We start from the raw sequence: 15,307 nt of genomic DNA, 5'->3' as shown, positions 1-15,307 counted from the left end.
AACTCGGATGGCTACGGAAGGGGTTTAGCCATACATGTAAATTACGCATATACCCCTTCCCAAAACAACGTCGTTCGGGAAGGGGTATAAATCCCCCAAACGGCTGGCCCGAAGGGCCAGCTCTCTCATTCTCCTTTCTTCCTTCTCTCTCAACACTGAGAGAGAGCCAGAATCCTCTCGCCTCTCTCTTCAATCCTCCAAACGGAGGTTGGCCGGCCACCGGCTGATAGCCATACTCCGGCACCGACACCACCGCCGGCCACCACCCACGGTGGCTGGAATATGCAAAAAATAACCTAATATTAAAGATCTACTTGCTACGAACCCGAATCTAGCCTCATTTTATCCTAAAAACCCTTAGATTTTCTTAAATCTAAGAAAATACCTTCGGTATTTTCGGTTCTCCGGCAAGATGAGAATGCTCCGATGATCGCGTCTCTATTGATAAGCTTTTCTCCTTTTTCTTTCTTTCTGTTTTATGGATTTTGATGGTTATTGTGTTATTTTCCTCTGACTTCTTGGTAGATGTTCGTATCTCTCTTTTTTTTCTTGCTCTCTGTGGCTGTGTGTGGTTACTGCTTTGCTTGCCCTTTCTTCGTTTCTTTCCCTTCTCTCTCTTTGCAGGTTCAGTGGTGGCTTTTATAGCCACCACAGTGTACTCCTCGGACCGGTCCCATGGGTAGCATCTTTGGTGAGTCACCAAGCTATGGCGGTGACTCACCATAGAGCACTGATTTGGTGAGGCAGCTGGCTTCTGGAAAGCTCGACGAGGCCGGCGTCGTGGAAGCAGCAGCGTCGGCAGCAACTGGTTGGACCATCTGGCATCAGAGAGTCGGTCATCGGGTTGGCTTCAGGGGTGGCGCTGCGTGGTCCTAGGGTTATCATAACCCTAGGGTTTCTTGCTGGAGCATCTGGGGACCGTTGGATCAAGGCCAGATCCAACGGCTGTGAGCTGAGGCGGCTGACTGCTGGAAAAGGATGAAACCCTAATTGGGTTTAGGGTTCTGCTTTGGGCCATCCGGATTGGGTCTCCACTTGGGCCTGAACTGGGTTCCCGGGTCTTGGGCCTTCTGGGACTGATTGTAATATATTTGGGCTTGTAATTATTTTTATTTAATATATATATATATATATATATATATAATAATAATAAAAAAAAGTATACTGAAAAATTAATGTCTACACGAAGTTCATAGTAATTGTGGAAGATTTTTCAAATTGAGTTGTGTTTATCCCTAATATCATAATGATACATGTTGAATGGACTAAGCATCTTCTTAATGATAAAGAGTAAGAATCTTTATCAGATTAGATGCTTAATGCCTTCATTCATGTTGTTTCTGCAACAAATTGTAATTTAGTTTTAGAGGGGCCATGACAACTTTCTATATAAATATATAAAAGTAAATATATTTCTTATCAAAATTCGTATTTGCTTATATAGGTCATTGCTGATAGTCTATCAGAAGAGGAAATTGCAGGCCTGAAAGAAATGTTTAAGATTATAGATGCAGATAATAGTGGACAGATCACTCTTGAGGAACTGAGATTTGGTTTGGGAAAAGTTGGTTCTAATCTCAAGGATTCCGAGATTAACGGGTTAATGCAAGCGGTAAGCATCTTTAGTAAACTATTAGTCGACGTTTGAGGGAAGAATTATGAAATAGGAGAATAGACGAAGCTGTTCGAACAAGAAGTTTTTTGCTGCATTTGAAACTTCATTCTCCATTCATCATCTCAAATTTAAGATCAACTGGCATATGCATGGCGTACTAGGCTATAACATTGTTGCTGATATGGTATAATTATGTTTTAAAAACCACAGGCAGATATCGATAACAGCGGTACTATAGAATATAGCGAGTTCATAGCGGCCATGCTTCATCTGAACAAGATCCAAAAAGAGGATCATCTGTTTGCAGCTTTTAACTACTTTGACAAAGACGGGAGTGGCTACATCACTCCAGATGAGCTCCAACAGGCCTGTGAGCAGTTTGGCTTGCATGATGTTCACTTGGAAGATGATATACGCGATGTCGACCAAGATAATGTAAATACCTAACAAGCTGACTTTTTTAACTTTGATTTTACGTACTTATATTGATTTATCTTGATATCTTCTCTTCAGGACGGGCGTATCAATTACAGCGAGTTTTTGGCTATGATGCAAGACACAGGTTTAGCCATAAATCACAAAACCTTCAAGTACTGATACACCATCTTGCTATGGTGAGACTCCTTAATCCATATTTCTTTACATCTGACTAAAATTTTGATCTTTAACCTTGGATCTTAGAGGCAATCCCTGCTGTATATCAGAAAGTTGGCTAGTAATTTCGATATCTGAAACTTGTTAGCAGTTATCATTTGAATGTATTGAGCTATGTTACTTCTACTCTTCATTTTTTTTTTCACGAAGCACCCATGTCTGATACCTATGTCCAACTCATATCCTAACAAGAGTATGGGAAACCCTTCCATACATGTAAAAACTTAAGCTAACTCATATCCAATAGTTACACCCAATCCGAGATTTCTCGATCGTTTTGGCCCCGGATTTCTCGAAAGCTAACTCATTCATTTGCCCTCATCTGGAAAGAAATATGACCTTAAGGTATGTTGATGGCATCGAATGGCATCCAATGCATGTTTTAACCATTTATGTAAATGACTTGCATGATTTCATCTGAAGTGAAAGGTAGTTGGTACCCGTGCTCAACACAAATTCTTTTAACAGCTCTGAAAGAAATTGTATTATGTACAATGCTCTGTCCAGTAGCGATGGTGGTGGCCGGTAAGGTGAACTCGATCATCGTGCAACCACAACTTAACGAATATGAAAGGGAAGGTTATGCAGAAAAAGAAATGGCGTAAAATATCATGCAAGTTCTGCTGGCGAAGATCGGATTGTTGACAAGGAGAGCCCTCGGCAGAGGGGTCAAAGCTTATACCAACCTATATTTTTGCACCTAGACGATGGCGTGTTTCGCAAGACAAGACAAAATTCTATTGATTGACAGACGTGTTTATTCTTATTGTTGAGTCTTTAAATAGTAATAATAATTCTGACACCAACACATATACGTATAAATCTTTATTTTAGATAAAAGAAAAAATTGATCTTCTTCCAAGACTTCTTCACTCATTACCTCTAAAAATATCTCTCTACGTTGCCAAAATTATGGTTCGTTTTCTGCTCAAATCAAAAGAGATAATTCATAAAAAATGGACATAATTCATTTATTCCCATCAACGGTTCAATCTATTATTATTTTATCAATTTTTCTAATATATTTTATACATAGGTAAAAATTATATATATTATAATAATAAAGTGGTTAAAAAAAATATGATAATATAAATATTCATATTCAATGTTATTTGATAGGTGTTAGTAATGGAATATTAGGTTTGGATAAAACATTGGATCCACAGCTACGAGCACACAACCAGCCAGAAACATTGCAGCGGACAAAAGAGATGGGATATGCTAATGAGTTTGGTTCCGAAATCCTTTTTATTTTTATTTTAAATTTTGAGGTATAAGGGAATTTGATGAATTTCGTGGTGATGACACGTATCCCACAACCCATGATAGTGGGCTCTCATGATCCGGTAGAAAGGCTCATCGATAGAAGAGGCGCCAACGAATTCGAGTCATCATCTCATCCTCAGATCTCACCATCGCCTCTAATATTCCAAGGCCTCCGAATCTTAATCTTCTTCTTTTTTTCTTTCCAGGTAGGTAAGCTCGCTCTGTTTAGTTTCCTCTTCATTCTAATTTTCCCCCCACTATATGTGTTTTATTTGATTCATAATTTTGAAATTTTCACAAGCTTCTATTTGTTCGATTAAGGTTACTTTTCAGTTTTTTGTTTGTTTGTTCAATTTTCCACTTATTCTGAGTGCTTTTAAATTGTTTGGATTGATTTGTTATAGAAGCTTGCGCAGTTAATCTTTTTTTTTTTCCTTTTAAGAAAAAAAAATTAGTTTGTTTTCTTTCAATGTAATTACAAGAATATGTTCAACTTAGATTGTTTTAATTTTGATTGATTTAGACTTTTTTTAGTGTTAGTATTATCTTTATTAAATTGACGGAAAATTATATCACCCATTATTTTTTTTGGGAATTTTGGCAATAATTTTACAAAGTAATTTCTGCAATACGATCCTAACTCAGTTCAATGGAATTTGATTTTAGTTTCATATATTGAGTAATTGCCTTTCACGCTATAGGATTTTGATTGGTACAATACTCATGGATCGGATTACTAAGGCAGCACGTCTCATGATTGTATCTGATCTTGATCATACAATGGTATGCATTTATCTTTGAATATTTGCTTTAATTTTCGGATTTGCTTAATTCGATACGATGAGAAATTTCCCCCTTTTTCAGGTTGATCATCATGATCATGAGAACATGTCTTTACTTAGGTTTAATGCTCTGTGGGAGTCGAATTATCGTCATGACTCTCTGCTGGTTTTTTCCACTGGGAGGTCACCTATTCTGTACAAACAGCTAAGAAAAGAGAAACCCATGCTGACTCCTGATATAACTATCTTGTCGGTGGGAACTGAGATAACATTTGGCAACTCGATGCTTCCGGATGATGGCTGGGTTGAAATTTTGAATCAGAAATGGGATAGGAACATAGTCACTGAAGAAACCAGCAAGTTTCCTGAGCTCACTCTTCAGGTTTACTTAATATATGGTTTTAACTGCAACATCATATCTAAACATTGAGATTATTCTGTTGAGTTTCTTCAATGCAACCGGATATATTGGTCAGGCCTTGATATCTTTGATGAATTCAAGCATGTTGGAACATGCAGGCAGAAACAGAGCAGCGACCACACAAGGTTAGCTTTTATGTTGACAAGACTAAGGCCCAAGTAGTGATGAAGGATCTTTCAGACTGTTTGAAAAAGCGAGGGGTAAGATTCAGCTTACTATCAAGGATGCTATGCATCCTACGATATGCAGTTTTCCCAAGTAAATATGCTTTGAAAGATGTTCACATTGGCATTCATTTCTTCTTCATATTGCTTGCTTAGTTGTTTCATGTTCATTGAAAGTTTTATTGCTATCATTAACTTGTGTCTTATTTTGTTTCAGTTGGATGTTAAAATAATTTATAGTGGAGGAATGGATTTGGATATATTACCACAAGGTGCTGGCAAAGGACAAGCCCTCGCATATTTACTAAAGAAGTTTAAAACTGAGGGAATACTACCAGTTAATACTCTTGTCTGTGGTGATTCTGGAAATGATGCTGAACTCTTCAGCATTCCAGATGTGTATGGAGTCATGGTTGGTAGTCTTAACCATTTTAAATAATTCAGAGTTGCTCTTTGAGGCCTCTTAATCTTTTGCTCGCTCCAGGTCAGCAATGCCCAAGAAGAATTGTTGCTATGGCATGCTGAAAATGCAAAAGGTAACCCTAATATAATCCATGCAAAAGAAAGGTGTGCAGCTGGAATCATAGAGGCCATTGGACATTTTAACCTTGGTTCAAACTCTTCTCCAAGAGATGTTGCTGATTTTGTGGAATGTAAGGTAGACCATGTCAATCCAGGTTATGAAGTAGTGAAATTTTACTTGTTCTATGAGCGATGGAGGCGAGGGGAGGCTGACAACTGTGAGACTTCCATAGCAAGTCTAAAAGCTTCTTGTGTACGTTACTGTTCTACCTTCTCTTTAATTAATATGTTTTGTCTGTGGTATGTTATTGCTCTAGTTGGTTGTTTATTTTGAGGTGGTGCATCATTAGCTTTTATATTTTGTTTAATCCAAACTCTTTACACATTGGAAATTTGATTCATAATACTTGCCATGATTTATAACCATCTCTGAACAGGATGAATTAGCTTTCCTGTATATAAGTGTGTTAGTGAATCAGGTTTTTTAATACGTTCCCTCATTGCATTTTTCCATATGATTTTAGACACGGTTTCTTTATTGTATTTGTTTCTTCCATCATTGTTCTATGTAAAATGTGACCAACCTATAGCACCCCATTGCTGATAAAACCAGGGCACTGCAGGGAAGAAAAGTTGTGGGACTTTTGGGTAAGCATGGTCGGTAACTAGGAAGGGAAATAGGTAAAAGTGTATCAGCTTGTTCTTAAGTGATATTATGCATCTTAAACTTGATTTTATCATACGATGATAAATTGGGAACTCTTCACTCAGCCAAAGATTAGAATTTGTCATGGGTGTGTGTATCTACAAATTGGGGCGCTGCGGATCAGTTTTTGGATGAGCTTGTGGTTAGTCACAGATTTACCTAACTCCCGTGAATTGGTTTCCTTGACCTATCATTTCTTCTAAGAAAATATGGTTTCCCTTTTTCATTTACTAAACAAAATCTATTTTGAGTTTTTGAATCTTACTAATTAGTACCACGCATAAACTGTTATTTTTCTCAGGATCCATCTGCTACTATTGTCTTTCCGTCTGGTGCCGAGAAAACTCTTCATGAATGCATACACACAATGAAAGAGCGCTACGGAGACCAAAAGGGTAAACAGTTCCGGGTCTGGGTGGATAGTGTATTGTCCACACCGATCAGCTCAAGCAAATGGCTAGTGAAGTTCGATAAGTGGGAGTTATCTGGTGAGAGTTATTTCTTTATAAAATTGCCTTGCAGTCTCATTTTCTTACAATCAAAGCTCATATTGTATTTCCAATGGAAAATACCAGTTTTATGAACATGTGCACTATGCTTCTGCCTTATGCACTAGGCGAGCTTCTAGTAGCCACTGATTTCTCACTTTTCATTGATTTGCTATTTCTTGTAGGAAATGAGCGCTGTTGTTGTGTGACCACTGCTAAAATAAATGCTAAGGTAAGAATTGTTAATTCTTGGATTATGTTTGATTGATACTTTTGCTATTGCCTTTTGTTTTCTATTCATTTTTCTAAAATATGAGAGGAAAATTTGAATAGCAAAAGCATCAAACAAATGGAGCTGTAATATGTAAGTTGGGTACTCGAAAAAGATCGTTTTTTTTATTTTCGATTTATTTGATTCAACTCGAATTTTTGGTCAGGATTAATTCGAGTCAAGTTTGAATTTATGAAGTTCGAATAACTGAAAAACTAAAAATTAAAACATTTTTTTGGTCTTTAGCTAAATATTGTTTTGTAATTTAGTCCCTGATTTTCTTGTTTCTTCAATTACTCCTCCATTTTAAGTTCATTTTGACCAAATTCGAACGACATGCTCCTCAACCATTGTAGAATATATTTGTACCTCCAATTTCTCTTTGTGACAACAAATTTCCTTTTTTTGCAATTTAGTTCCTCAACTTTGTATTTTGTTTAATTTGGTCCCTGATTTTCATGTTTCTTCAATTACTCCTCCATTTTAAGTTCATTTTGACCAAATTCGAACGACATGCTCCTCAACCATTGCAGAATATATTTGTACCTCCAATTTCTCTTTGTGACAACAAATTTCCTTTTTTTTTGCAATTTAGTTCCTCAACTTTGTATTTTGTTTAATTTGGTCCTCTGATCGTAACTGAATAAATTCTTTCTTCCCATCAGTTCTTCAACTTCTTTAATACTCTATTCTTTAAAAAATAATATTATAAATATGTTATTTAGTTTTAGATGAAACTTGATTTATTAAATAACATTATAAATCTTACGTACATAGGTGTAAAAGAATATGAAAAAAGTATATACATACACCTCATATGTTAGAGAGTTTAAATTGGGACCATTTAGTAGTATCATGACAATATAAACAATAACATTTAAATTTCAACAAAATCTTGGATAAATATATTCAATTTGACTTGACTCGACTCGGAAATTTTTTAAATAAAATTTGAATAATAAAATGATATTCATAAACTTAACTAACTCGATTTTTCTTTTCATTCTGTTCCATTAAGTACTCAACCTAATGTTAATTTATCACTGAAGATTGTTTAACATTATTTTGTTCTAAGATGATTGCCTTTGTGTTGGAAGGGATCTGATGCTTCAGAGGGGTACACTTGGATGAATGTGCAGCAGAAGTGGTTAGAAGGATATGAAATGAAGGATGATTCAACCTGGACTTTCTAAGGTACACTGCAACAACATTCCGACTCTGGAATCTGTTTGAAAATTCTATATGAATAAATGTATCCAAAATTTTAATATATTTTTACATATATTTGAATAATTAATATGGAGAAGATAGTATGTTTAGATAAACAGAGATAGATAGATACCTTGGCTTATCTCTTGTTTATTCTATTTATTTTCTATGCTCATGCACTTTATACTGCATCAATGAGTTAGAAATTTGCATTATCCTTTCCTTACTGCATCTAAAATTGCTTATTTTATATTTGATCTTCTTTTGTTTATCTTTCATTCAGCGACCAGTTAATAAACATTTAGGATTTGGCTTAATTTACAAATTTTCTACTTATGTTTTTTGAGGCCATTTTCTACTTTTGGTTTAAGGATTTTAAATGACCGGAGCTTTAACAAACATATACACACACGATTATATTCGTTTGTTTAATTTTAATCTATCGTATTCGATTTATATTCACTTATTTAAAATTATGTATTCATTTGTATGTTCACAATCGTTAGTTTAATGTTTATGAAAATAGAATTGAATAAGTTTATGAACAATTTAAAACTTGTTAATGAATAATAAAAAAAACAATATATTTATTATTTATATATATATAAAATATAAAAATTTAACATTAATAATTATATTACAAATAAAATAAATATAATTTTTTATAAAAACATTAATTTTAATAAACTAACTAATAAACGAGCTTATAAACGAATTAATAAATAAATTTGTGAATATAAATGAATCGAATACATTTTTATTCAAATTTGTTATTTTAATTAAATGAATATAAGTTTCGGTTATTACTTATTTATTTGATTTAATAAATATGTAGAATATGAATGATTCACGAGTAATTTATCGAATGATATGTTTATTTATGATCTAATTTTTTAATTGAAAATAGGAAAAAATATTTTTCTTTAAACAATTAAAACTTGAAAGCTTAACATTCATGAATAACATAAATACATTATTTTTCGGGAGTGGAAGTCCAATTTACTCATTGAGAGAAGAATATATGATTACTTTCGTAAAGAGAATTTAAAAAACTTTATTATTATTTTTTTTATTATCTAAAAAATATTATTATTGTATTTGTTTCAATGACTCTAAATCATTTAATAATAAACACTCAATATCATATAGTTGTTGATGCTCGATCTTAAGACTGTAGGGATAATAACTGTCATTTTTTTGTCCCCTTTAGTTCCAAGATTTTGCCGTGACTAATCTAGACTAACCCGAGTCGCATACTGACATTGATGGGTGAATCTCTTCAAAGTATAAAAGAAATCAATATAAATCTAAATTTAATATTAAAAAGTTAATGAAAACTCAAGTAAAAAGTAATAATATTTAATCTAAATAATATTTATGTTTTTTATCCAAATAAAATCATGTGAACAATTATGCTAAGTGTGATTCGTAAATTAGAACATATTTAATTATATTTGAGTTTTATATTTTTGGAACCTAAAAAAATATGGTATAAATAAATATTTTTCAAAAAAAAAAATACACTTCATATCCCAATCCCATTGTTTCCCAAACTCATTTCATGTTCTTATTTTCTCTTTTCTTCTACCTCGGTTAAACTCCAATTCATCGTCGTCCATGTATTCATTCAAGACACCGTCCACATCAAATGAACTAGTTCATTGTTTTACCTCCCTCTGGTATATAGGGATGGACTGTGAGGGTGTTGTTGTGCAATAGCACCCTTAGAAATTTTGAATTTCTCTATAGTTTAAATATTTTAGTCATATTCTCTATTAATAATCTAATCTCGTAACCCTTAGAATTTTATGATTTCACACCCCTAATATTTACAACCTTATCTTTATATCTAAATTAAATATTTAAACTAAAATTGTGAAACTAGAAGTGGATTTGAGATTAGATTGAATAAAACAAGGGTTAACTCTACTAGTGACCACCCAATTATAGCCCCTTTTCATTTTGACCATAATTTTTGAATTTTTATCAATTGGGTCATTCAACTATTTAAATACATTCAATCATGCCAACATTTAACAGAAGTGTTGATGTGACAGTTAATAAAATTAGTCTAACTACACATATAGTCCTTATTACTTATATATTCTATCAAATTGATCACAACTTTAAATTAATTTAATATATTTAATCCACCAATCATGTGACGATAAGTGTCAAAAGTGGCATATGTCATGACACGTATTACAACATGATTGGATGAATTTTTTAAAGGAAAAATAAAACAAAGTTGAACTAGGCGCCTTAGGGAATCTAACTGAGGACCCGGTGGATAACAAGCAACAAACTAGCCACTAGAGCAATCCCAATATTTGCTACTTGTTTTCAAAATATTTCATATATTATGTTTCGTGGCAGAAAAATGAAAATAAAAAGCTATTGATTGGATTCAAACATGAAATTTTATGTTGGGGTGGTCCACCTTAACTAGCAAAGTAAATAAAAAAATATAAAGAACACTTGCACTGTTATTTATATATTGTTAATATCTATTATAAGTACAAGTTTGAATTTTTTATTTTTTAAATTAAATTGTGTTAATTTTATTTTTCATAATTATTTTTCAATTATTATATATGAATATATTTTAAAAATAAAATTATATTAAGATTTTATTTAACGAATCTAAAGTTAAAAACACAACTTAAATATATAAATTATTTTTTATTTTTCATAATTATTTTTAAATTACTATATATGTATTATAATTTAAAAAATAAAATTGTATTAAAATTTTATTTAACAAATCCAACGTTACAAACACAATTTTAATATGTAAACTTATGTTTTAATAGTGTAAGTGTTTTCAAATGTTTGATTTACTTAATTCACTTTATATTAAAAATTTAATGTTCGAATCCAATCAATAACTTTTTATTTTCTTTTTTCTGCCATAATTCGAAACATAATATATAAAATACTTTGAAAACAAGAAACAAGTAGGGTGTGTACTCCAGTGGTTGAGGAACTATTTAAACTTCACCAGGTCTTGGGTTTAATTCTCCTAGGCGCTCAGTTCAACTTTGTTTCTTTTTTCCTTTAATCAGGTGGCAACACGTGTCACCACCTGATTGGTGGAAATATAATTCAATTAAAATATTAAGAAAATTTAAAAAAGTCATCTAATCATGTCATGACATGTGTCGTCACATGATTGAAGGATTAAATATATTGAATTAATTTAAAATTATGATCAATTTGATAGAATATGTAAGTAATAAGGACTAAATGTATAATTATATCAATTTTATTAACTGCCACATCATCATTTCCGTTAATTGTTAACGGCAAGTGGCCTGATTGAATGCATTTAAATAGTTGGATGATCCGTTTGACAAAAATTCAAAAATGATGGTCAAAATGGAAAGGAGCTATAGTTGTATTGTCATTGGTATAGTTCACCCATAAAAAAATATAAGAATTGAATGTACACAAAATAATTTGGATGTTTTCAAAAGCGTATGAAAATAGGGGAGTTATCAAATAATTTCCCCTTCAAATACAAACTGCCCCAGGGGTTTTGTTTTTCACGAACAAAAATTGACATATATTTTCCCCCAACTTTCTCTCAAATTTTTTCAATTTTCTTGATTGTTTCATAAAATTCAAACATCAAAGAACCAAATCCTACTTTTTTTTCGAAAATTAGTCTTAAGAGCATCAGAAAATCACCCCCAAATCCTGATTTTCTTCATTTTTCTCATAAATTAGCTTTCATTGATTTTTTAATTTCGAAGTTCGAAATTGAGGAAAGAAACTTGTTTTTGATGTAATTTTAAGTTATTAAGCTGTGAAATTCCATTTTCATTCATAGTTTAAAATATATACGTTATTTTCAATCTTAAGTTTACTTTAAGGGCTTCTATAGTGAAATAATAATTTTATTAAATTTCTTTAATTTTAGAGCTTCATAAGATATCTTCTAGTGTTCAATAAAAGATTTATGACTCATTCTCAACTTAAAATCATTATATTGATAATCAATTTTGAAAATTCTTGTTTAACAATTCTTGACTTTGACTTTAACTTTAGGTTTGTTTGAACTTTAGGGTTACTAGGTAGATTATTATTTCTAAATTAGAACTTATGATCCAGTGGTAATAGTAGAATGCTTAATTGAGGTTTAGAATATTTAAATTGAGATTTAGTAACCCCTTGGGAATGTAATAAGGTTGCTGATGGAATGGCTCAGGCAGCTTGGGATTTACCGTTTGGCTGTCACTCTTTCTCTCTTCCTCCTATAGTGGTCCGTGATCTGGTGCAGGCGGAGAGTGTAACTTATTCTGCTGAATCTACATAATCTCACCGCAGGCTGATCCTTTTCTATTCTTTTTCTTTTTAGATTTTGTAAAATAAAAGCTTAAATTGAACTAGTTTAGCTAGTTAAGAGAAAACGGAAGAGTGAGGAACCTCTAAAGCTCGATATGGTCGAAAAAATTAGTTCTTTTTTAAAAGAAAAGATTCTTCCGAAAGTTATATTGGTTATTTTCATATTGAAAATTTGGTTGATCATAAGGAACCCAAACTTAATAGTAATTATCCTTGTATTAGTAAGAGCTCTTCAATACCAAGGTCGGCACCCATTAATTCTCCAATAATGGATAATCGTCTGAGATCAAGTATCAAATAGACCCAACACCTCTCGTCCAACATGTATGCACGGTTCTCTTGTACTCACTATAGTACTTGTATGTTTTTGTAAATTGTTAACGCAAAGTTCGTATTTGATTTTTATCAAAGTAGTAAACTAGTTTTCATTGGAATCTAGGTTCTAGCATGGCCGTTGACCGCAATAAACAGATTATTCAGTAGATTTTCTTGTTAGACTTCTCACCTCAACAAATGTATTTTTTTTCTTATAGTGTTATATTTTCATTTTTTATTTATCTATATCACCATGATTGGCAGAGTTCGTGATTGTATCACATATTTTTTATTTATTAAAAATCATGATTTCTGGTTATCGTTATTTCAATGATTTGTATGTATATTTTGGATTACTAAAATGATTCAATATTTTATTTTGAAAATAACCGGGATATTTCATTAATTGAAAGTCGTATCAACGAACGTCTTGCCAAGTAAAGATTAAATAAATACAGTCGTGACTATAAAAAATAAAATATAACAATAATCGCTTAGAGATAACATGCTAAGCAAAAATATTAACAAGTGAAGCAACGACGTACATAAACTGAAACACCAACGGCTTTGAGCAGCAGACATAGAGGAGAGAAACCTGAAGAAGAACCAAAATGACCAATGGAAAAAACAATCTCCCTTTAACAGCAATCCCATCCGACACATATATATATATATATATGCGATAACTAACGAACCGCTTGTACAAACGAATAAAGGAATCAGGCATCGAGAAAGCAATCAACCATGTATGAACGAAAAATAAAAGACCAAGAAGAATACCAATAAAAAACCTGCACCGAGAGTCTAAAAACACCGGTATCCATGATACCTTTTATAAGAGAAATGACCATGAGAAATTATTATGATAAACTAAAACTAAAAATTTTAGGGTCGACTACCACCGTTGCCATAAACGAAGAGATTTTTAAAACGGCTTTGCAATTTTGTAACTTCCCTGGTTTTATATTTTCAAATACTAGTAGACTATAAACTTTTGGACTTGATATCCGAAGAATCAATCGGTTTCTACTTTTGTACTTCTATAGGCCTCTTGTTATTTTGGTGATATATATATATATGTTATGGACTTTACTCTGTAGACTTAATACTATATTATGCATTTGATAAATAAGTTTTTTCAGTATAATTTTATATAAAAACAATGATTAAAACACGAATCACGTGATTTCAATGGTTAAAAAGATGATTGATATTTTTATATATCCAGGTTCAAGCACCAGCAACCGTAGGATATTTGAATGTTCATTGTCAAATAATTGAGAGTCTTTAGAGAAACACTTCAACTTATAATCACCCTAGATTAATTAAAAACAATAATTAAATCTTCGAAGAGTTTCTTGGGTAAAATATGTGACTAACGATATCTTATCATAACATTTGGGTTTGAAGATTACATTTAGTAGTATCAAAAATTTTGGTTTTAAAGACACGAGATGTCTGTGGATGAATCTAAAATATTATATTTATTTTCAATAATATTTTCTCGCCCATCAAAATAGTTTAGAAAAAATAAAATTATTTTATTAAATATCATGTTATTGTATTTTACGAAATTTAAATGGTTTTGATACTTCAACGTCAATTATAATTTTACTTTGATATTCTAGTGTACAACTTCATATTAGTCGAGGTTATAGACTAAAGTATTATATGATGGTGGTCTATTAGCTGAGTTATATGAGTTGTAAATGATTGATCATAAACGGAATGTATAAACACAATTATTTAAATACATGATTTTTAAGAAAAAATAACATTTTTTTACCATTGTAATCAGCTCAAATGTATAGAGATTTGAAAGAGTTGTATTGAGGGTGGTGAATGAAAAAAATGTGTGAGTGAATTACGACTAATAACCAAGTTTCCTCGACATTGCTACCTTATATTGCAATATTTGAGTGGAAATTATGAATGAATTGCCAATTACACCAATGAAACGAGATGTTATCAGTGTTATTGTGTACAAACTGACAAAATCAACTTATTTTGTCCCCGTTCGAATGAATTGTTCGCTTGAAAGGTTAATTGAGAGCTGTATGTTAGAGTTTAAGGATGCAATTAGGATTTAGATTCTTCATTTTTGGTTTGTTTGTTAATTAGAGTAGAAAAAAATCTAATTAAAGTTAATTTAAGAGTTTAAGAATGTCTATATTATTCATGACACTTTAAAAAAAATTAAATGGTATTATTTTTTATGGGTAAAGTAGACAGATGATCCTTGATTATAGGATGTTGCTTTGTTGAGTGAGTCATCTGTTGAAAGTTATAAAATATCATTCGACTATAAAGTGTTGCTTTGTTGAGTCTCTCAACTATTAAAAGTTACAAAATAGTCACTCGACTATTCATATGATCCAAACATGTCCATTTTTGTTAAAAAAAAATAGCGGTCGTCTGAGTTAGACGTTAACCAGCTCATTAGTATGACAAAATTTGATCTTATAACTGTTTGAGTTGTATTTTATGAATTAACTCTCTGTTTACATTATTCCGTCGAGCCAATGCTTAAAACATTATGACGTTGGA

At 31.9% G+C, this 15,307-nt stretch overlaps 2 protein-coding genes across 2 annotated transcripts in view; both read left to right on the top strand.

Moving 5' to 3' along the window:
- LOC120214576 (calcium-dependent protein kinase 20-like) overlaps nt 1-2,332 on the top strand; it is a 47,384-nt gene extending 45,052 nt beyond the window's left edge. The window contains exons 7-9 of the mRNA XM_039212442.1: nt 1,445-1,612; nt 1,826-2,050; nt 2,129-2,332. Coding sequence (XP_039068373.1) covers nt 1,445-1,612; nt 1,826-2,050; nt 2,129-2,212 — 477 coding nt within the window. The 3' untranslated portion in view covers nt 2,213-2,332. The remainder of the gene's footprint in view (nt 1-1,444; nt 1,613-1,825; nt 2,051-2,128) is intronic.
- Nucleotides 2,333-3,839: 1,507 nt separating this feature from the next.
- Nucleotides 3,840-8,150, top strand: LOC120214535 (probable sucrose-phosphatase 2). Its single transcript, XM_039212418.1, has 9 exons — nt 3,840-3,856; nt 4,237-4,318; nt 4,400-4,699; nt 4,837-4,938; nt 5,120-5,314; nt 5,387-5,677; nt 6,432-6,618; nt 6,804-6,850; nt 7,987-8,150. Exons 2-9 carry the CDS (start codon nt 4,259-4,261, stop codon nt 8,080-8,082), a joined length of 1,278 nt encoding a protein of 425 aa, XP_039068349.1. The 5' UTR covers nt 3,840-3,856; nt 4,237-4,258; the 3' UTR covers nt 8,083-8,150.
- The last annotated feature ends 7,157 nt before the right edge of the window (nt 8,151-15,307 follow it).

This window comes from Hibiscus syriacus, unplaced genomic scaffold (assembly GCF_006381635.1).
Source record: "Hibiscus syriacus cultivar Baekdansim isolate YM2019G1 unplaced genomic scaffold, ASM638163v2 tig00110065_pilon, whole genome shotgun sequence".
NCBI lineage: Eukaryota > Viridiplantae > Streptophyta > Magnoliopsida > Malvales > Malvaceae > Hibiscus > Hibiscus syriacus.
Note: the sequence above shows the minus strand (reverse complement) of the source record. Positions and strands in the feature narration are given on the sequence as shown.

Excerpts from the sequence above, each read along its gene's own strand:
- LOC120214535 (XM_039212418.1), top strand. The coding sequence starts at position 4,259 with ATGGATCGGATTACTAAGGCAGCACGTCTCATGATTGTATCTGATCTT. Across the intron at positions 4,700-4,836 it reads TTCCTGAGCTCACTCTTCAG|GCAGAAACAGAGCAGCGACC; the intron begins GTTTACTTAATA and ends TGGAACATGCAG. Across the intron at positions 6,619-6,803 it reads CGATAAGTGGGAGTTATCTG|GAAATGAGCGCTGTTGTTGT; the intron begins GTGAGAGTTATT and ends TATTTCTTGTAG.